At 39.2% G+C, this 21,391-nt stretch overlaps 1 protein-coding gene across 1 annotated transcript in view; it reads right to left on the reverse strand.

The window, feature by feature from the left end:
* The window catches only part of Psmd1 (proteasome 26S subunit, non-ATPase 1), an 84,759-nt gene that overhangs the window by 60,150 nt on the left and 3,218 nt on the right, over positions 1 to 21,391 (reverse strand). The window contains exons 3-15 of the mRNA XM_003474602.5: positions 20,634 to 20,707; positions 20,276 to 20,445; positions 18,910 to 19,115; positions 17,121 to 17,264; positions 15,407 to 15,633; positions 10,845 to 10,905; positions 9,409 to 9,537; positions 7,389 to 7,477; positions 6,954 to 7,032; positions 6,018 to 6,191; positions 3,657 to 3,768; positions 2,102 to 2,298; positions 788 to 883 (exon numbers count right to left, since the gene is read on the reverse strand). Of these exons, the coding sequence (XP_003474650.1) occupies positions 788 to 883; positions 2,102 to 2,298; positions 3,657 to 3,768; positions 6,018 to 6,191; positions 6,954 to 7,032; positions 7,389 to 7,477; positions 9,409 to 9,537; positions 10,845 to 10,905; positions 15,407 to 15,633; positions 17,121 to 17,264; positions 18,910 to 19,115; positions 20,276 to 20,445; positions 20,634 to 20,707 (1,758 nt within the window). The remainder of the gene's footprint in view (positions 1 to 787; positions 884 to 2,101; positions 2,299 to 3,656; positions 3,769 to 6,017; positions 6,192 to 6,953; positions 7,033 to 7,388; positions 7,478 to 9,408; positions 9,538 to 10,844; positions 10,906 to 15,406; positions 15,634 to 17,120; positions 17,265 to 18,909; positions 19,116 to 20,275; positions 20,446 to 20,633; positions 20,708 to 21,391) is intronic.

Below are 21,391 nucleotides of genomic sequence, written 5' to 3' on the forward strand. Positions count from 1 at the left end.
CTAAAAAGGAAAGACAATAACTTCTCAGTTGCAGTGTCATTTCTGGGTTATACTGAGAACCTAATCATTTCTTCAATATTATAAAATATGTCCTAAGTTCAAGCAAAATCCAAATGTTTAGGGTTCAACACCAATGCATTGATAAAGGCCAGTACAAATACATATTGTAGGATCTGAGTATCTCTGGGAAGAAGGGATAAGTAACAGTCTAAACCTTTCTACAGGGGAGAGTGATTCTGGGTTTTACCCACTCCTAGCAACAAGGCGACAGAAACCCACTAAATCAGGACGTCTATGGAATGTCCACTGGATGACCAGAGAGTGCTGCTTATTCTTGCTAAACTACATACTATTTAGAGGACTTTGGAAAAGTCTAGCTGGAGAACACAGGCACTGGATCTCTTGTAAGATACACTCTGGAGGGTCCCTGAAGGCTAATTTCATGGCCTGGGAAAGAAGTGGTTCCTCATTCATTAGATTTCCCTACACTAGGACATCTATACTTTCTTACAACGGTGAGAGTGCCTCACAATTGAGGGTGTCCTTTGGAGTTGGGTTTCAGAAATTGCACTTAAGTGGCTTTAAAGACATCCATTTATACTGCCCTCCAATTAGCCTGTCCATAAATCCAGGGCTGGGTTAAGCACCACCGTTTTCAGTGAAGGAGACCTGAACTTGAGCCATGACACTGCCTTCTGCTCTGCATGTATGGATGGACTGTGACATTCATCATCCACCTGCAAACCTTCCCTTCCACCCATTCACCAAGAAACGTCGAGCTACTCACAGCAACATGCAGCAGGCGTCGAATAGCTTTGTTGTTACCAGAGCCACAATAAGCCATGGCCACTGTATACATTCCAGACCTTCGAAGAATTGGGTCCTAAGAAAGAATAATTCAATATTAATCATCAACTGATCACTTCAAAGAGTAACTGCTGCAGTTATAGTTCTGCAAGCCTAGAGTCCTAGCAACTCAGGAGGCCAAGGAGGGAGCACTGCTTGTATCCAGGAGTTTGAGTACAGCCTGGAGAGCACAGAGACTCCATCTCAAAAACCAAACACCAAACCAAAACAAAACCCTTCACAAAACACCAAACAAACAAAAGCCAGAACTGTTACCAACCGACTACTAGGTAAGTTAGTTTTAGGTAGGAAACTATGAACTTAAAGAGACTTATGGGTTGGTAGTTTTCTAAATGACAGACACATTAAAGGAATTAGTTATTCTTAATTTCCAATATCTTGTGTTAAAAGTCTATTCTGCCTGGTACTTTCTAGAAAGTATAAACTGAGATCAATAGTAATACCCACATCTCTATGATAGTCAATTTCTGTTTATTAAACAACAAAGAAGCTGACTTCTAATTCTACATTCTAAATTACTTTTACCTTATTATTTATTTTCTAGGCACTGAACACTGAGTGAGACATAACTGACATGGAAAAAATGAATTACTTGATTTAATCAATAAACTCCAGCAGTGTTCAGATTTTAGAGGACAGGGCTAGGGATGTAGCTCGAGGGTAAAGGCCCCGAGTTCAATCCCCAGTACTACACACACAAAGACAGATTTTAGAGTCAGTACTACTGCTATCTACCATACCCAGTGTTACTGTAAAAACAAAAAGGCAACAAAAAAACCCTTAACGAAATAAGGATATTTCCAGGGACATAGCTCAGCGGCACAGTGCGTGCTTGGCAAGCATGAGGTCATGAGTTTAATTTCCAGTAAAAAAAAAAAAGACAATAATAACAAAATAAAGACATATAGAGATTGTCACTGTTTCCTGATAAAAGAATGTGGTAAACTTTGTATTTACTAAATCAGTTCTAAAACATTATTTCTAAAGAACTCAACAAAAATTCCTAAAGAAGTTCTCTAGTTTGCTTATTTGAATCTTCAAGCCTAGGCTAAATTTCAGATCCTCAAATTATTCCCATTCGTCTCTTCTAACCAGTATTGTTCTTTTCTTAAATTTCATTAGAATTTATACACCTGGGCGGTTTTATGAACAAAGGCACCTAAGTTTTCCAATGGAAACAGGTAATCCCAGAGCCATGGATGAGACGCTGGGGAAGAGAACAAATGGTCCTTACCTTATCCCGACAGAGCGACTCAATGAGCGCATCAGCCTCCTCCATCCTCCCGTACATCACCAGAGCAATGCCCACAGCCAGCCCACGCAGGATTTTCTCATGCTGTGTCTCTTGAGCATAGCCGACCATGTCCTCGATAGCCTGGGCATTTTTAGAGCCCAACATAACCAAACCTAGGGCCAGGCCAGCTGCTTCTCCTAGAAAGCAGAGTAAAATAAAAGAGCTATTTATAGTCAGTCAGGCACACCCAACTGGAAGTAGCATCTACTGTGCTCATTTCAGCAGCGCATGTGTGAAAGTAGCATCTGTCTGCATCAGTCATCCAGACAACTGTAACCAGCTTCTCTACGTTTTTTTTTTTTTTTTTCCTAGACAGGGTCTTCCCATATATTGCAGGCTGGTCTTGAACTCACCTTATATCCCAAGCTGACCTTGAACTCACAGCAGTCCTACTGCCTCAGTCTCCCGAGTACTGAGCTCATAGTTATGCCACCATGCCCAGCCTGTAGCATTTTTCTTAAAAACACTTGATAAAAAGGAAGACATTATGTGGAGGTACCTCCACGTATTTATAGCTATTTTCCTCTTACACTTTGACAGAGTGTACCATCACTTCCTACGACAGCTTCAAAGGAGTCATTAAGGCAACACTTTTTTCTACATCATCAGCATGCACTACTGACGTCCTCCTGATACCAGATTACGCTAATAAGTAATTTGTAACTATCAGTTCTATGACAGCAGGGTGTATGCCAAACAGCTTCTCTGCACACATCCACTATGACCATCTTTCAGTGGCTAATAGGAAGAGGGCAAGGCTTCGAGGACTACACAAAGGAGTTCAAAGTGGGAGCACCTATGAGGAAGATATGTGCGACAGCCACGCCAGGTTGTATCATCACTGTGACAGCAACAACCTCACTGTAAAACCAAGAGCACTATAAAAAGAACAGTTTTCTTGTAACCTGAGAGAGAAGTGTGAAGAAACTACAACTGATGGCAGAAAAATTCAGGGTTGAGACTTTCAGAGGGTGCAGCAGTTCAGCATCAGCGGAAAGCCAGGAAGGACTCACAATAACCCGAAAACCGCACGGTGGGAAGTGAGTGGTGGAGTACCGTGAGCACTGTCACCTGTACTCAGGTCTATGAAAAACCAGAAAAAAATTCCACTATCACCCCACCATTAGCTCCGAGAATGAACAAGCTCAGTTCAGTGAGCAAATCTCCATACTTGTTTTTTTTTTTTCCTCGTTATTTTGTTCAATTATCTGTATCACAAGCATGTACATGCAACTATTTCAAAGTGTTGATTTAACCAGGATAATCCTTTTGGCTAGGAAACAAATGTGTCTATGTTAACAAAAAAGTTCTAAAAGTACATACAGGATATGTTTTAGAAAACCTTACATATTGCAAAATGTGGCTTTATAAATCTGACAAAATTGGCAAAGTCCACTTCTTCAAGAAGAGAAAAATATTAGATTTTTATCAGGCTGCAAAAAAAGTAGAAGAAATAACACTTGGTATTAATCCTAAAGTTGTTGTCGTCACTCACCCGTCACAGCATCATCCTGATAAAGATTTGTTTTCAGCAAATCGTACACATCCTGGCGCGCAGTTCCCATGGCAGCCAAACCAAGGCCCAGGCTGCCTCCATGCCGAACGATCTAGGGGAAAAGCACTGGCTCTGTGGATCTGATACACTGTATTCACAACCCAAGCTTTTATTTCAACTTCACAATATATTTTTACATTAAGTATGTAAAGGTTAGCTCAGTGAGAATGATGAAAAGATCTGACAATCAGGAAGCCAACAGTGGGCCAGCAATATAGCTCAGCCTAGCAAGTGTGAGGTTCTGAGTTTGATTTCCAGTATCCAAAAAAAAACAACAACATAAAACTGGAACCAGTGGTAACCTTGACAATTTAAATTTTAACAGAATGATGCTTGCTGATGCAAAATAATAAAGAAACAAATGGAAAGGCCAGGATATAGCTCAATGGCACAGTGCCTGCCTAGTAAGTGCGAGGTCCTGAGTTTAATTCCTGGTACCAGAAAACAACAACAAAAAGAGAAGCAAATGAGAGAAAAGAAAGTGGACAGAGCAGAAAGCATAACTTTCTTTTAATAAATTTACATGAGAAAGGGAGAAGGACTGGACAGTAACAAGGACATACATACAAGCGTAAGGGGAGGATTCTTAGGGAGACACGTGAGAGCTGCGTGTGCTTGTGAGCTGAGGCGGCGGCAGTACAGAGGGAAAACCAGACAGCAGAAGAGAAAAGGGAGGCTAACAGAGCACACTGCGGACAAAACAGGCTCCCTGGAAAAGTAAGTATTAGTGGTCATGTCATTTTCGAATGCATGGCATCCTTTTATTGGTGACTGCTCCAACCTTGCTTTGGGAATGCGCCTTCTGAACTGGTTGGCAGTGGCAGGACTGTCATTTAGGAAGCTCTCACTTTGCCTTAGCCAGGCATGGGCCGATACCAGCCTGGCTAACAGCACTTCTCCGGAATTGTAACATCTCCCAAGTAGAATAATCCAAGGACAAAACATTCAAGTTCATGCTGACAGAAGGGCTTGAGAGAAGAGCTCATTAAGTTCTCGTACAGATTTCTTAGGGCCAGGGATTTAGCTCAGTGGTGCAGTGCCTGCACGGCAAGCATGAGGTCCTGAGTTTGATTCCTGGTAAACCCCTCAAATAAAACAAAAGAAACCAAAACACCAGATAGATTCCAGGAGCTGCCTGGCCCCTAACCTTCATGAGAACTGGGTTTCTATGAACTATACAAGCTAATTTCAATAATCTCCTTATTTAAGTTAGCCAGAGGGGGTTTCCATGAACTGTTGTTTGGACGCCTAAACCCTGTCTGCTATGAGAGAATGTGTGATAACCGTGCACACACATCCACAGGGTACATGCTTAGGGCTGATGAGCTGAGACAGACCATCTCATTGGACCACTCTTTTCAACGAAGTATGTGGACAGGTGTCCTCACTCAACCACTCTAAACAGCCCTGTAAAAGAGCTCAGTGAAAATGAAAGCCTAAGTCTAAAATTCTATTTCAGGGATCCTTAAAATAATAACCGAGCTGCTTAATAAAGTTTTTCCAAAAGAATACTTTTTTTGTTGAGAGAGGGTCTCATCTGTACTTCAGGCGGGCCGTGAACCCATGGCAGTGCTCCTGCCTCAGCCCCACATGTGCTGGCATTACAGGAGGACACTACCACACCCGGCTTCAAAGGGACACATTTTTAAAATGATTAATGACTGCCAAGTGTGGTGGTCCTTATCTGGCTTCCCAGCAGTTAGGTGGCTAAGGCAGGAGAACAATTGGGAGTTCAAGACAAGCCTGGCTACACAGTGAGTTAAAGGCCAGTCTGACCTATAAGGTGAGATCCTCTATCAAAACAAAATAAAAAAGGAAAAATTATTAATGATCAAAAGTAGCAAGAATTCTGATCTTCACTTATAAGATCACTGATAATTTTCCAAGACTTCTAAAGCATGAGAATCAATACATGTTTTATAAATATCTGGTACTTTGTTTTTCTTGTCACAGACAGGGTTTAAACACTTATGAAGCACAATTTTAGCTTACAGAGGGAAAAAAGAAAAGTATCTTTAAAAACAAATAACAGGGGCTGGGGATTTAGCTCAGCGGCATAAGCGGCTGCCTTGCAAGCAGGCAGTCGTGAGTTCGATCCCTGGTACTGATAAAAATGAAAAAGACAAAATAAACAAACAAACAAACAAACAAAAAAAAAAAAAACCAAAAACTCTACGAGACTAGTACTGTGTATGGTATTCCCTAATTCTGTAACATCTATTCACTAAAATAATCTGGCAGATAGAATGTTCTCCTAGGCTCTTAAATAGTGAAAATGTCATTTTCCATTTCAACACTTACATCATTGCTGGCATTCTTGAGCTGATTCAGCAGATAATCAATTATGTCGCCCCCATGATTGGCATGAATGAGCCCAAGTGCATAGAGCCCGCCACCTTCCTGGTAGGCTGACCCTGGAGACGTGTCTTTGGGAAGGTAGGTTGCCATTAACTGCAATGCTTCCTTCTCGTGACCCTGTGGGTTTGCGCCATGACAGATGTCAGTAAGAGAAGGGGAGTGGAAACAGACACAGGATTTTCTCTTAAGTTCTGCCTGTCTTCCAAAATGCTCTGTTGTGGGGGATGGAGGTACTGAAGTGCTCTATTGCACAGTTTCATATCTCAAGATCCAATTACCACTTGGTTAGAAAACAGTGACTGGGGCTGGGGGTTTAGCTCAGCGGCATAAGCACCTGCCTTGCAAGCAGGCGGTCGTGAGTTCGATCCCCGGTACCGATAAAAATGAAAAAGACAAAAAAAAAAAAAAAAAAGAAAACAGTGACTGCTAAATGCACCCCCCAAAACAATGACTGCTTCATTTTTTTCTATAACATTTCCCCAATTTCTTCTTATACTACACCAAAACCACTTTAATTTATCCTTTGTAAAGTGGCTCAGTCTTCACAAGGAAAGGATTTCACTTTTATTAAAAAGAAAAAAAACCACATATTTTAACACTGTATTTACTTCATCTTTCCTTGTAAGAGAAATGACCTGACTTAAACTGTAATTGTACATGTATGATAAGCTTTTTTAGCACTTAGGAGGCTGAGGCAGGAGGATTGTTGCAAGTACAAGATCAGCCTAGGCTACAAAGTGAGCTCAAGGCCAGCCTAAATTGCACAGTGAGATCCTGCCTCAAAAAGACAAACTAATAGTAACAGTACCTTTTTTTTTTAAAACCCCAGAAAAACTGCTTCTGTTCTGATGCCCACACACACTGAAAAAAATACATTACCTTATGAATTACACCCAAACTGGCTGTAGCAGTAAATTTTGCCCAGTTAGTGGCTCTGGCCAACCATTCCAAGTTATCTCTAGAAGAAAAGAAGACTTAGTAATTATTTTTTACAAATGCATTTCATCTATCTATCTATCTATCTATCTATCTATCTATCTATTTGTCTATCTATTGGGGCATTGGGATCAACCAATGGCATTTTACACTGAGTTATATTCTCATCATTTTAGTTATTTGAGACAGGGTATCCCAAAGTCACTAAGTTGCTCAGCTTGAGCTTCTAACATAAAACTCAGGATTATGTGTTATGGGAATATGCATGTAACAATGTTGTGGGAATATGCAGTTGTGGGAATATGCATGTAACAATGTTCATACAGTTTTTGTTAAAGATAATCTTAAACCAAAGTGGAAATCTCCAAGCATATTTACCTAAGAAACTGGTCACTTGTAGTTCCACAGTGCATGAAAGAGTTTGCTATGACAGTTGCAGTGTGACATACAGAATTCCGTACTGCATCCTACAAAAAAAACCAAGTTTTTGATTACTGGCAAGATACTCACATTTGTGCATGTGCACATACACACTCAGAAGCTCTACTCTGTAGCAAAAATAGGAATAAATTGTTATTTAGAATATGAGCCTTGGATTTTTTTAAATAAAAATAGCTAGTTTACTTAAAAAGAGCCAAGTCAATAGCTTTATTTCTAGTCTTAATAAAGTCAACAATAAATTTTAAGTGGGAACTAAAGTAGCAGATTTTCTGTTCTTTGGTTTCTTAATATACTTTCTATTCTTCAGCATGCTGGCTAAGATGCTGGGTACCTCAAGAGTACTGCCACAATTCTTTAGTATTCCCCACCCAACTGGTGGTCACTAGTCATTTTATTTTACAGTGGTACCTCAGTTCACAAACTTAATTCTTTCCAGGATTCTGGTTGCAAATCAAATTAGTTAAGAACCCAATCAAATTCAATGGTTAGGTTCAATGTTGATCATATGAGGAAATTTGATTCGGCTGTTGTCCAATTTGATTTGGGACCAGAAATGTGGAAAAAATTAAGTCTGTGAACCAAGGTATGACCGTATTATATTGTATTGTATCGTACTGTACTATACTACATTGTATTTTTTTGGTACTGGGGAATGAACTCACAACCTCACATTTACCAGGCAGGCCCTGTGCCACTGAGCTATGTTCCCCATCCACCACTGTATTTTACTTGGTTTACTTTGAGACAGGCTTTTATTACATAGTTCAGGTTGGCCTTTAATTATGTAGCTCTGGCTGACCTCAAACTTGTGGCGATCCTCTTGTCTCAGCCTCCCGAGTATAGAGATTACAGGCATGCACCACCTTGCTTGGCTCAAGTAATTTTATTTTTAATGAAATTGTACTATAAAAACCAGTCTCAAATACATGTCATAAATGCAGAGTATGTGATTCTGTGGAGGTTTTTTTGCATCTGTAAAAATTGCATTAACATTTAAAAAGGCACTATGACATATACTTCACTTTAAAGAACTGTTTATTCACTGAAAGAATACAGCTATAAAAAAAAGGATAAACAAGCTGGGTGGGATGGCATATTTGTAATCCCAGCTCTCTGCAATGCTGAGGCAGGAGGACTGCCAGTTCAAGCCCAACCTGAGAAACTCAGCAACTTAGAGACCAAGTCCCAAAATAAAAAATAAAAAGAACCAGGAATATGGCTCTGTATGAAGGCCCTAGGTTCAACACCCAGTGTCACAAATATATTAAATGATAGAATAAAAATCTTTGAGTAGGGACATTGGATATGTAAAGGAGAAAAATTTTTTTGTTACATATCTTTTTATATGAAAACATTTTGAAACAGATCACCTGTTCAATAATTAAAATTAATAATTGCTATGGTATCTTTTTTTGTCTTTTTCCTTTTTATTGGTACCGGGGATCAAACTCATGACTGCCTGCTTGCAAGACAGGCGCTTATGCCGCTGAGCTAAATCTCCAGCCCCTACGCTTCGGTATCTTAACAAAGGTTGTAATAATCTGTATGAATCTCAGCTCTCAAGGAGTTGTGATTCAGTGAGAAATATAGATACACAAACTATATATTATTACCCTGGTTGTGTTATTTGTCCAACTGTTACATATATACTTTAAGATAGGAAGTTAAAAAAAAGTTCACTAAGCTTCCTAATGAGAGCACAAAACAGCACAAAAACATGAGCTCAATCATTGCTAACTCCCCCCTGCTTCCAGTAAGTCAGAGGCCTACTCACTGTCTTTGGTTCTGGGAACCTGCACGTGGATCCCAAGGCCTAACTTGGGCACACACGCTCTCTCATTGATCTACACCCTACTTCCACCCTAAAACTAGTATCCTTGACCAAGAATAATATACAAAATGTTCAATAAGAAAATATCTTTTAAAAAAACAACTCCACTAAGGATGAATTGCCTACCTTTGTGTTTTTTAGAATCATGAGGTCTGTGTTATTATTTCGTATTAGAAACTGCAGGTGTAGCTCGATAGCCATTTCACCACTTAAAATTTTAATCATTTTCAAAGTCTGGTCCTTGGGCTCTGGACTCTGCCAAAACAAGAACAAAACTTCATATATTATTAAAATTTATTAAGCCAACTTATTTTATTAGATGTAAAACTAGTGCAATTAAAACAGGCTATGTACATAAACCAAAACTTATTATAATGGTAGGATTTAGAAGTTGCTATTGTTATTTGGTAAAAAAAAAATTTATTTAGTTTTTCATTAGAAACTACTAAGATAGGACACCAGCCTGATGAAATAACACAATTCATTCCAAAGTGAATCTTAATGTAAAATAGCTAATAATAATTAAAAAATACTAGTAAAGAATAATTATTGATGATTTTCAGGAAAATTTTTTATACAGTGCAACTGTACAAATGAGAAACTCTCTATAGGTAAGACTGAAAGAGTGACAATGTCTTCAATCAGCACTCATAGATAGTCTCATCAACTCCCATGACACCCAGACACCTAACTCTGTCCTCTATCCAAGAGAAGAACAGCAAAGGTTTACACACATGCATCAGAAGCCCACATCCTGGTGGAGGAAACGCTGACCAGCAATAGACAACTGCTCCATGACGCACCCTACCCTTTCATGTAGCATGAACATGAACAACAGCTCAGGGCTAGGGACAGTACTCAGTAGTGGAGCACCTACCTAGCACAGGTAAGCCCTAGGTTTAATCCCAAACTCCATGAAAGAAAGACAGAAAGAAGAGCAAGAAAGCCAATATAAACTTTGCTACATGGTAAGATACCTTCTGTAATCACCATGTCCCCCCACCCGCACCCCCTACCACTGGGATTAAACACAGGGCTTCCTATTCCCAGCCCTTTTTGTAATATTTTGGGACAGGTTTTCACTAAGTTGCTAAACTGCCCAGGCTGGGCTCAAACTGCAATCCTCTTGCCTCAGCCCCAAAAAGAGCAGGATTACAAGGACATGCCCCACACCTGAAAATGCCACACCTTATCCACCTCCTGAGAAGCAATCAGAATTCTTTCTGGACAGGGATCATTCTGCAATTCAGGTTGCAGGTTTTAATTTCTTCTAAGTACTAGTTTGCATCAAGCTTTAAAACTGTACATTCTTGGGCTGGAGATTTAGCTCAGTGGAACAAGCGCCTGCCAGGCAAGCACAAGGTCATGAGTTTGAGCCCCAGTACCAACAAAATAAAACAGCTGTACATTCTACTAAAAATTCACTTTTTGTAAAGTGACTTTGATATTAAATGTAATAAATTTCCAAAAATGCTGGCTTATATCACTTATTTAAAAGAATTTACAGCACACCATAGGAATACACGCTAAATGGCAACCTCAACTTCACAAGACATACTCACTGTATCTGGTGTTTTTCCAACAAGTGCACTGCCTGCCTTGTCTTCTGTTTCCATCATCTCACTAAAATGAAAAGAATGACAATCAGAAATCTGACAATTTGCCTCAGAATAGAATGTGCAGGCAATTTGTTTATGCCACAGACCTGAGACATGTCCAAATTAAGTATTTCCCCAGAAAAAAAAAAAGATAATTTTATGAGTATTACAAATAAGAAGAAATTCTCATCTCTAAGCTAGAGTAAGCCTAGGGTATTGAATTTCTCCCAGACATGTAAAAACACACCAACTAGCTCAGTGAAATCCACGAACAAATGCAACAAAAACAGAACAATGCATCCCTCCTCATTCCCAAAACAGGTAGAGATAAACCAACCACCCGCTGCAAACTAACAGGTGTTTGGTTTTGTTTCTATACTGAGGACTGAACTGAACTACATCACTGGCCCTTTTCATTTTTCATTTTAAATGAGGTATTTGTTAAGTTCCTAGGCTGGGCTCAAACTTATGACCTTCCGGCCTCAACCTTCCAGAGTGCCGGGCCTGCAGGTCTGGGCCTTCACAGCCATTTTAAAACCAGTTTTCAGTAAAGCATTTGCAACTCAACAACTCTTACAATTGAACAGCCAACAAATGCTCTTTTCCAGGTCAAAGTACCACCCAGAGGAGCAAAGGCTGAGCAGAGAAAGGAACAATCAGCCAACACTTGCCAGGCACAACACTATATATATTTTTTGGGTGGGAGCAGTCTCCCTATGTAGTTCAGGCTGACTTTGAACTCATGTGGACCACATTGGCCCTGTACTCTTGGGGATCTTTCTGCCTCAGCCTTCCAAATGTAATTACAGGCATGTGCCACCAGCAAGGAGAACAGAAAATGTTATGGTAGTCTATTTTGAGACACGGTCTTGCTATTCAGTGCAAGCTGGCCTTGAACTCACTTATGTAATCCAGGCTGGCCACAAACCCAGTGTTCTTCCTGCCTCAAACTCCCAGGTACTGGGAAGACAGGGTGAGCCACCATGCCTGGCACCTGACAAAGTTTTAGAAAGCAGCAAAATTAGAAAAACTATCATAACTAGCCTCCTTTGTAAGTCTTAAATCCCATATATTATTATGAGAAAAAAATCTCAAAACAAGACATTAAGAAAATGATACAAGATAAAGAAACGAACTAAATGCTCTGCTCCTAAACTGGGAAGAAAATAAAGCTGTTCAGTCTCCCCACTTTTATTCCATGATGTATTGGGAATCCTAGCCAGTGCAGAGAAACAGATGGAAAAGATCAGAAAGACATAAAATGGTCTTTATTTATAGATACTCTGATTCCTGTTTGTGTTTTGAGACAGGGTCTTGCTATGTAGTTCAAGTTGGTCCTAAACTCACTAAGGCTGGCCTTGAACTTGTAGCAATTCTCCTGCCTCAGCCTCCCAGAGTGCTGGGCCACCATGCCTGCATAAACGGAACTATTTTCAAAATTTACTAAAGCTAAAAAATGAGCAAGGTTAAAGGATTCAGTGTTGACACAGAAAACTAAGTGTATGTCCATGACGTAGTAACACAAAAATTAGAAATAGAAACCTAAAAATACCACTTCTTATAGCATAAAAAGACAGAATATACTTAGGAATCTAAGGAATTTAGGGAAAGATGTATAAGACATCTGTACTCACTGTAAAATGTTGCTGAGAAAAGTAAAGAAAAAAATGGAGAACAGCTTCAATATTGTCAGGATTTCAATGTGCCCTAAACTGAAGAATAAATTTAACACAATTCCAGTCAGAATCCCCAAAGACTTATAGAAACACAAAAGATCGACAGGTGTGATGGTGCATTCCTACAATCCCAGCATTCAGGAGGCTGAGGCAGGAGGATTGTTAGGAGTTCCAAACTAGCTTGAACTGCATAGTAAAACCCTGTCTCAAAAAGACAAAAGACAGACAGACAGACAGACAGAAAGAAACCTGAAGATCCATAATACCCACAAAAATCTTCTAAAAAACTAAAAACTCTGGGCCTGGGGATGTAAATCAGTGTTGAAGTGTTCTGTAGGACAGTGATAGCAAACTTTTGAGAGCCTTCAGTGATAAAAAAGGTCTGCAGCAGCACACATGCCATAGATTTGCCACTACTGGCCTAATGTGTGCTGGGATCCCCACCACTGCAAAAGTCAAAAGAGAGAGAGATTTTACATTATCTGATTTTAAGATCTACCATAAGCTTTCATAATTAATAACAAGTAGTCTTGATAAAAGATACATAAACAGATGCATGGAAAGGACAGGAAAAACATTAACAACACACATACATATATATGGTCACTGTTTTTTGTAAAACTCCAAGGCAACTCAACAATGAAAGGAGTCCTTTCAACAAATGGTGATGAAACAATTAGATATTCATATGGAAAAACAAACAGAACCTCGGCCCCACCTCACACCATATACAGTACAGTTAAACTGAGGTCTATCATACACGAGATATAAAACCTTGTGTAATTTCTAGAAAATAGTCTCACAAAATGTATTTTTAGCCACAAAGCTTTGTGGGACCTCAAAACAGAATGTTCGATTCACCAAAAATCAATACTGGTGCTCACAAGTCAATGATTAGGAAAATAGTCACGACACACACACATCTGATAAGTGATTGAAAATCATAATAAATCACCACTTTATATCAATGGAAGGAGTAACACTCAACAGAACAAAAACATCAAATGTTACAAAGATGTGCAACTAGGATACTTAGACACTGCTGGCAGAAAGGTAAAATGCTATAATCACTTTGGAAAAATTTGGCGTTCTCTTTCCAGTTTTGAACGTGTATTCTATATTTAGCTATTCTACTGCCAAGTATTTAGCCAAGAAAATATGAATATGTCTACAAAAGGCCTTGCACACAACTGTTCACAGCAGCCTTGTTCTTAGTAGTCAATGTCCCACAGCAGAATGGGTGAAGCTTAGAACAAGAAAATGCAACTCAGCAATGAAAAGGTTTAGTTACAAATTCACACCAACACACAGCTATATACCACACAGTCTTAGTGAAAAAAAGACAAAATCAAAATAATACATGTTCTACAAGCCCATTTTTATGATTACCAAGAATCAGCAACTAACCTATTGTGAAAACTAACCTATTGTGACCAAATAATCAAAAGAGTAGTTTCCTTCGGTTCAAGAACTTAACAGAGGTGTTGGTCACGTGTGTGTGTTACAATGCTCACTGAATGAAACACTTAAGATATTCACACTTTATTTAAATTGTTAACCAATCCATTTTCTAATGGGGGCCAGGGAGTCAGCTCAGCAGCTCAAGCACTTGCCTGGTAAGCTGAGGTCCGGAATTCGATCCCTGATACTAAAAAATAAAATAAAATAAAAATAAAAAATAAATAAAACAAAATAAACTGTTATCCAAAAGAACTGAGGCGGAAAGGGATTCCAAAGAAAGTGACAACGCAGACAATGAGCAAAGGAGGGCCAACACAGCTGTAACAGAAGGCCCCAACAAAGGATGAAAATAAAGCAAAGGAACAAAAACAAATAATAAAAATTGAGTTTGAGAAAATCTTCCCACTGCTGGGAATATTCTAGTAATTCTGAGGAGTAGCAAGGCCAAGGGAGTGTAAAGGCGGTGAGGATGAAGAGACAAACTGAGGGAGGGCACAGCGAGGCCAGATCAGGAGCACGCGGCTCCTGGCACCCAAGGGTTGCCGGTGCCAAGCTCTCCAATCTGTGGACACTCAAGTCACAGACGAACAACGGACCCAGTGACTACACATAATCGAAGCTCATCTTCTTCCACCTGCTTTAAGTCATGAGCAGATGACGTACCACATCTAACACAATGTAAATGTTACACAAATGTTATACAATACATTGTCTAGGGTTATTTAAAAAGAATCTGTACCTATTAGGTACAGATGTACCCGCCCCCATATTTTCAATCCTCAGTTGATTCAACAAGTAGATGCAGAACCTTTGGACAATGAAGACAGCAGTGCAACCTTGCAAGCTACTGTCAAGACTTAGAACCACTTGGGAAGTATTACAGATTTAGAGGGATCTAACATTTAAGTGCTGAAGGAATGACTGTCATTGCTGTGCGACTAACTTGGAAGTAAGACAAGCAGCTATAACTAAGACAAAAATGTTTTGCGTAGTAGTCTAAATGCATAAGAAAACATAGGAAAATAAAATTTAATGCTGCACTCATCTAAGAAATTTAGTTCCAAAAGAAGCACAAAAAGCTTGAGAATGTTTCTTCCCTTCCCACAATTACCTAGCCCAGACACGCCTAAGAAAGAAATCCTAAAGTGAGCCCACCCACCCCACCTACAGTTCTGGTTTTGACTTACTTTATTAACTACTGCTCATGCTACCTGGCAGGCTTCCCCACTAGGTAAACCCTCTTATTTCTTCTCAGGCTTGGTTTTCCTTTCTGTGCCAGTAGTCGCTAAATTTATTTTTAGAATATGCTATTTATGAATAGTATAACTATTCCCCAAATAAAATACAGATTGTTCAATCAGTTATGATGCAGAAAAAGATAGCTCATACCTGTCTTTCTCAGCTCCTGGAACAGTGCCTGTGTTGGTAGAGCCAGGCACAGAGGCAATGGGGGTGCCCACGGTTCCAAGGTTCTGGATCACAGAGGACAGAAACTGCTGGCTGGCACTTTCATACAAATCGAAACAGATCTGATAAGCCATGAGGAGGTTGTCTTCCTTTACTAGTTTTTCTAAGATGTCACTCACAGCCTGAGGATCATCTAAGAATATTAAGCACTGAAACAGAGATAAAGGACAGGGAAACAATAACTGGGAGCCTCATCTGCAAGGTCTCTGCAGCACAACAGTCGTCCATGCAGAAGACTGTAAGATGCAAGCACAGGCAAACTGGGGCAGAGTATCAAGTCCAGCATTCTGCTTCTAAGTCCAACACTAGGTGCAGTTTTCCTAAAAATGGCAATGTTTACCATTAAAAAAAAAAAAAAAAAAACTTCACACAAATTACATACTTAGGTCCTAATACTCCACTTGGTGGAGTATTTGATACTAACAGATGAATGAATCTTGGCTACTTCAAATCCTATCCAACTGCTCCTTAACTTGTATGTTCTGCCTTACTGTATTTTGAGAAATCATCCACTTACTTAACACTTATTGCACTGTGATGCATCAGGACGAGGGATCAGATTTATCATCATGAAGCACGTTTCTCATGATTTGTCATAGGTGTAGCAAAATTATCCAAAAAATTAGGATTTTCTGTTTAAGAACTCAATTTAAATTTGGAGTAGGATTATATACTGGGGACTAAATCCAGGGATCATTGAACTAAATTCCCAACCCTTTTCATTTTCAGACAGGGTTTCCCTAAATTGCCTGGGCTGACCTCAAATTTATAATCCACCCAGGTACAAATTCGAGTAGGTGGGATTACAAGTGTCCATCACTAAACCCAGTTCTGCAGTTCTTTTTGAACTTTAAATCAGGTGGATGTACTACCTGTTAAAAAACATACTTTAAAAACAAACAAATAAACTGGACGTGGTGGCTCACACCTGTAATCCCAGCACTCAGGAGGCTGAGGCAGAAGAATCGTTGCAAGTTCTAGACCAGCCTGGGCTACAAAGTGAGCTCAAGGCCAGCCTGAATTGTATAGTGAGACCCTGTCTCAAAAAGACAAAAAGTAAACAAATAAAAAAAATGTCAAAATCATAAAAGGACAAGGAATAAGATAGCTAAACGATACAAAATTGCCTCCAAGGGATGAAACTGAAATATAAAGTGAACAGAGCAGACTTCCTTTAAACAAGCTGCATCATTCTATTTTACTCTACTCTACTCTGGTTATTTTGACACAGGATCTAACCTGTTAAGCTGCCAGAGTTGGGCTTGAATTTGTGATGCTCTAACCTCAGCCTTCCAGAGTGCTGGGATTATAGGTACACGAAACCACACCTGGTTTACCTTCCTTTTTCCTAACCTCCTTTGTTCCCAAGATTTCCTTAATTACTTGAATTATTTTCAAAATAAAAAAAAATATATAAAGAATGTATTGTAACAAAGTAGATCTTTAGTGTGGTAAGATTCTGGTTTTGTCAATGAAAAGGAATGAGAGTCATGCATGGTATCCTCATGGGCCCGTTGTAAAGATCACCTGAAATGTATATACGAACCCGCTACAGTAATATCATGTAGTAAATGTAGAATGCTGTACAAACGCCATAGCATGGGTGGAGAAATGTAACATAATACAGTGTAATTACCTGACAAACATTGATGAAATCAGGTTTCTCCAAGTTCATGTAGATTTTAACTAGAACTCTCAGTACTTTATTCCGGAACTGTTTATTCTGCATTAAAGACATGCAGAGCTTGAGGCTGTAAGCTAGCATTCCGGAGACATCATTCTGAAAGAGATAATTTAAAGATATTTTATTATCTGGTTACTGAAGCATTGTATTTACTTAGTGCCTGAACTACTTTAATCTACCCTCTTAGTTTTTCAAGGTACCAAATAATTTAAGCCACTTGGTTTAAAAATTTAAACCATTTTAGAGAGAAATCTATAAATCTGTATTTTAGAGAGCAGGGATTAGGAGGTACTGAGGACTTAACCCAGGATGTGCTGAATTACATCCCCAGTGTCACTGTTGTTTATTTCTTAGACAGGGTTTGTCAGAGCTCAAACTTATGATCCTTCTGCTGGGATTATATCACCATGCCTAGCTAGAGCGAAATCTTCAGAGAAGAATTTATTTCTACATGGAAAAAAATGAGTTGAAAATAATTTAGTCTTTAATGATCACTGAAGAGCTCCACTATATCAATGTAGTGTACTATAGTAGCGTGATGTTATTTCCAGATGTTCCCAGGCTGAGCAGCTATGCCTTACCATCTGGGTCTATTAATGACTTTCCACCTCCCGACTTACTACTAGACTTGCTCCTGATTTAGTGCCCACACTTACTTATGGCTAGGAAACACAAGTCTTAGAAGAGTGACTTAGGCACCTAGAGCTGTTTAGACCCATATGTGTTTGTACTTTGTGGTTCTTACAAACACCCCCCCACAGTTGAGATACTCCTCTAAAACAGTCCTACAACATACAGAAGAAAACTGAAGAGCTATAAAAGTGTTTCTCAAAAAGCAAGCTGTTGATTAACCAGTGTAAGATGAAATCAGCTCAATGGGGTATGACTAATGCATTTTTAAACATTAAATACTAATTAAAAATATCAGCATTCCACCACAAAACAGTGAGCGCACTGTTTCACAGTTCCGCCTATACAGGTGTGCGCTCTGAGATGCGGAGTGAGACAAGAGGAGGATGGGACACCAGCTGGTGGGAAGGGGGAGCAGTGGCCCAGCAGCCCCACGGACCTGGGTGCATAGACCTCAGCTCTGCACCTTTCAGATCTCTTAAGTGAGGGACTTACAATTGTCTTAATTATCTCAAGACATTCTCAAATCTCGGATTTAGTTTATAGTTCTAAAGTAATATGCATTAAAACAGTAGTTTGTCAGTATGAGGTTCTTTTTTTTTTTTTGGTCTTTTTTTTGAGACAGGGTCTGTCTATGCAGTTCAGGCTGGCCTTGAGCTCACTTTGTAGCTCAGGCTAGTCTCAAACTTGCTAGGATCCACCTGCCTCAGCCTTCTGAGTGCTTGGATTACAGGTGGGAGCCACCACACCCGGCTAGTACGAGCTTCTTAAAAAAGACAGGGTAATACATCTGCAAGACTTCAAAGGAGAAAAGCAGGTATTTTTATGAACACAAAATAGAAAGTTTATATATATATATATATAAACATATAAAATATACTCCCTAATATATATGTTCTGCTCTTTACCCAGGACATTAGCAGTTTAAATAATTCACTGTGCTGGTTCTTCCTACAATGAACAATTTTTAAAATGTCATTGTCGGGGCTGGGGATTTAGCTCAGCGGCATAAGCGCCTGCCTTGTAAGCAGGCAGTCGTGAGTTCGATCCCTGGTACCGATAAAAACGAAAAAGACAAAAAAAAAAAAAAAAAAAGTCATTGTCCACGTACCGATTCTAGTATGGTCTTCTCAAAGACATCTAGTCTTCGTGTCTCCAAAGCAATGCCGATAGCCTGCTTATACTTGTGATCATCTAGACATCGTTGGAACATTTTATTCACAATGCCTTCCAATCTCTGGTCAATTGGCTTTTTTTCTCCTTCAGGCAAATCTGCATTTTCTACACACTGTTTGGTATAGTGATCAATGCATTTTGCTATGAGAAAAATAAAGTAATTCTGATTATTTTCTAAATTGGACCAAACTATCAGAAAGGACATTGCATTGGCCAACTTTCCTATTGAGGGGATAAAATGCACGACACACATGACACCCACAGCATAGAGAAGGAGAGAGTTATCTGGCCCATGGCTTTAGTCCAGTGTGGGATGGCTCCAAGGCAGAAAGAAACGGCAGGACATGGAAGAGGAAAGCCACTCACCTCATGGAGGGCAAGAAGCAGAACAGAGGGAGACTGCTGGAGGAAGGGGCTGGGGACCAGATTTAGCACCCACAGCCCCAGCTCCCAGCCTACCCAGACATACTGGAAGTGGGCTTTATTAATACCGTAGGCAGGTACAAACCAGTCAGGTTGACAACTGACCTTAATTGACACAGACACTGTCTACTTTTACAAGCATACATACTTACAACTATAAATAAATAAATTTTAAAATCACACAAATTATACTTTTAATCAAAACTGTTCTCTTTATAATGATTACAATAAAGGGGGGTTGGGGATTTAGCTCAGCAGCATAAGCACCTGCCTTGCAAGCAGGCGGTTGTGAGTTCGATCCCTGGTACCAATAAAAATGAAAATGAAAAAGAATAATAAAGGTCTACACACCAATTCAAATAAGATTCACACTACTCAAAACACTTCTATACTGCTGCCTTATTTTAACCAAAATTATTATTACTCCCTGTAATTTAGTTGCTGACTCAAAAGTTGCTATTTCAGTTTTAAAACAACTTTTTTTCCCATTATTGATGACCAAAGTTTTATAATAAAAAAGGCCTATAATAGCAATTATTACACAGAAATATACTAGACTTTTTTATATTAATCAAACTATAAGCATCTTAAGTATAGGCTGTGTCTAGCCCATCTTTGTAGAATAATGGCCAAATGACCCCCCCATGTGCCACAGCTTCCTCTGGAACAGACAATGATCAGTTCATTTCATAAAAACAAGGTCAAATATCCCACTGGCTCTATGTTTATATTTTTGTCTTTTTGGAAGGTTATAATAAAAAAATTTAAGAAGGAAGCTTTGTCATTTACATACAGTTTATATGTATTTTAACCATGTTCCTCTTCTCTTGTTGTGGCCCAGGCAATCACTAGAGGAAGCAGAAGCCAAGGATAATTACCTATAATGGTCTCCACATACTCGGAGTTATCATTGACGTTGAAGAGATCGCCTGCTCCAAGGGCATAATTCAGAGACTCCTCAAAAGCTCCCAGGTGATAAAATACTTTAGATGCCACTAAGGCTGCAAACTGCCGACTCCGGAAACCTTCATCTTCATACAAAACTTCTCTGAAAGAAATTACAAAGGGCAGGCCTCATTCAAGCTATGGTTTTCCTTAAAAATCTCAATTCTAAATATTCAAGGTATAATTTAGCAGTATAACTAAATAAATTAGAATTAGAGTAAGCATCACATCTATACACCATGAAAACTGATCTGCATTTTTCAAACTTATAGGAATAATGTAGCATCTTACATTTTGTCTACAGACTCTGAAATTTCTGCCCAGAAGTCATTGACAACTGCATTCAACTTATGTAGTGCAAATTCCTGTAAAAGATAAAATCAAATTCTATTTTGAGACAGACTAACCATTCCCTTGATTTTAAAATTTCCAACAAATCAATGGTAAAATCCTCAATAAGTCATAAAAAATGTTAATCTATGGCAAATATTTATAAATTAACTAATACTTTTTCCTGAATTTATACATATTTCCCTATTTTCAATCATAAAATAGTAGACTTCCCAGCACTCAGGAGACTGAGGCAGGAGGACTGCTGTGAGGTCAAGGCCACCCTGCGCCACAGAGCAAAAATTTGTCTCAAAAAAACCAAAAACAAAACACAAACACTTGACTAACCATATAAAGTCAGGCGTTTTTTTGGGGGGGGGGCTTTTTGAGATAGGATTTCACTATGCTGTTCAGGCTGGCCCTGAACTCTCAGCAATCCTCCGCCTCAGCCTCCAGAGTGCTGGGATTACAGGTATGTGCCACCACGCCTGGCTGTAATGTCATTCTTTATCATAAGAAAGGTTTTCCTTCTTAGAATACATAGGACTGACTCAAAGTTGCTAGTTTAGATGGAAATAGATGCAGGTGGCTAGAGCCTCTTACTTGGAAGTACATTCCAAATTTCTATCAACTAAAAATAACTTTATGTGTACAGAAAAAGCAGCTTTTTGTGCTTTCTGTTGAGCTTTTTTGCTTCAGTTGTGTAAAACGCAAAGAAA

Source organism: Cavia porcellus, unplaced genomic scaffold, assembly GCF_034190915.1.
Source record: "Cavia porcellus strain 051 isolate PalLab524CR breed Dunkin Hartley unplaced genomic scaffold, mCavPor4.1 scaffold_26, whole genome shotgun sequence".
NCBI classification, from domain to species: Eukaryota; Metazoa; Chordata; class Mammalia; order Rodentia; family Caviidae; genus Cavia; species Cavia porcellus.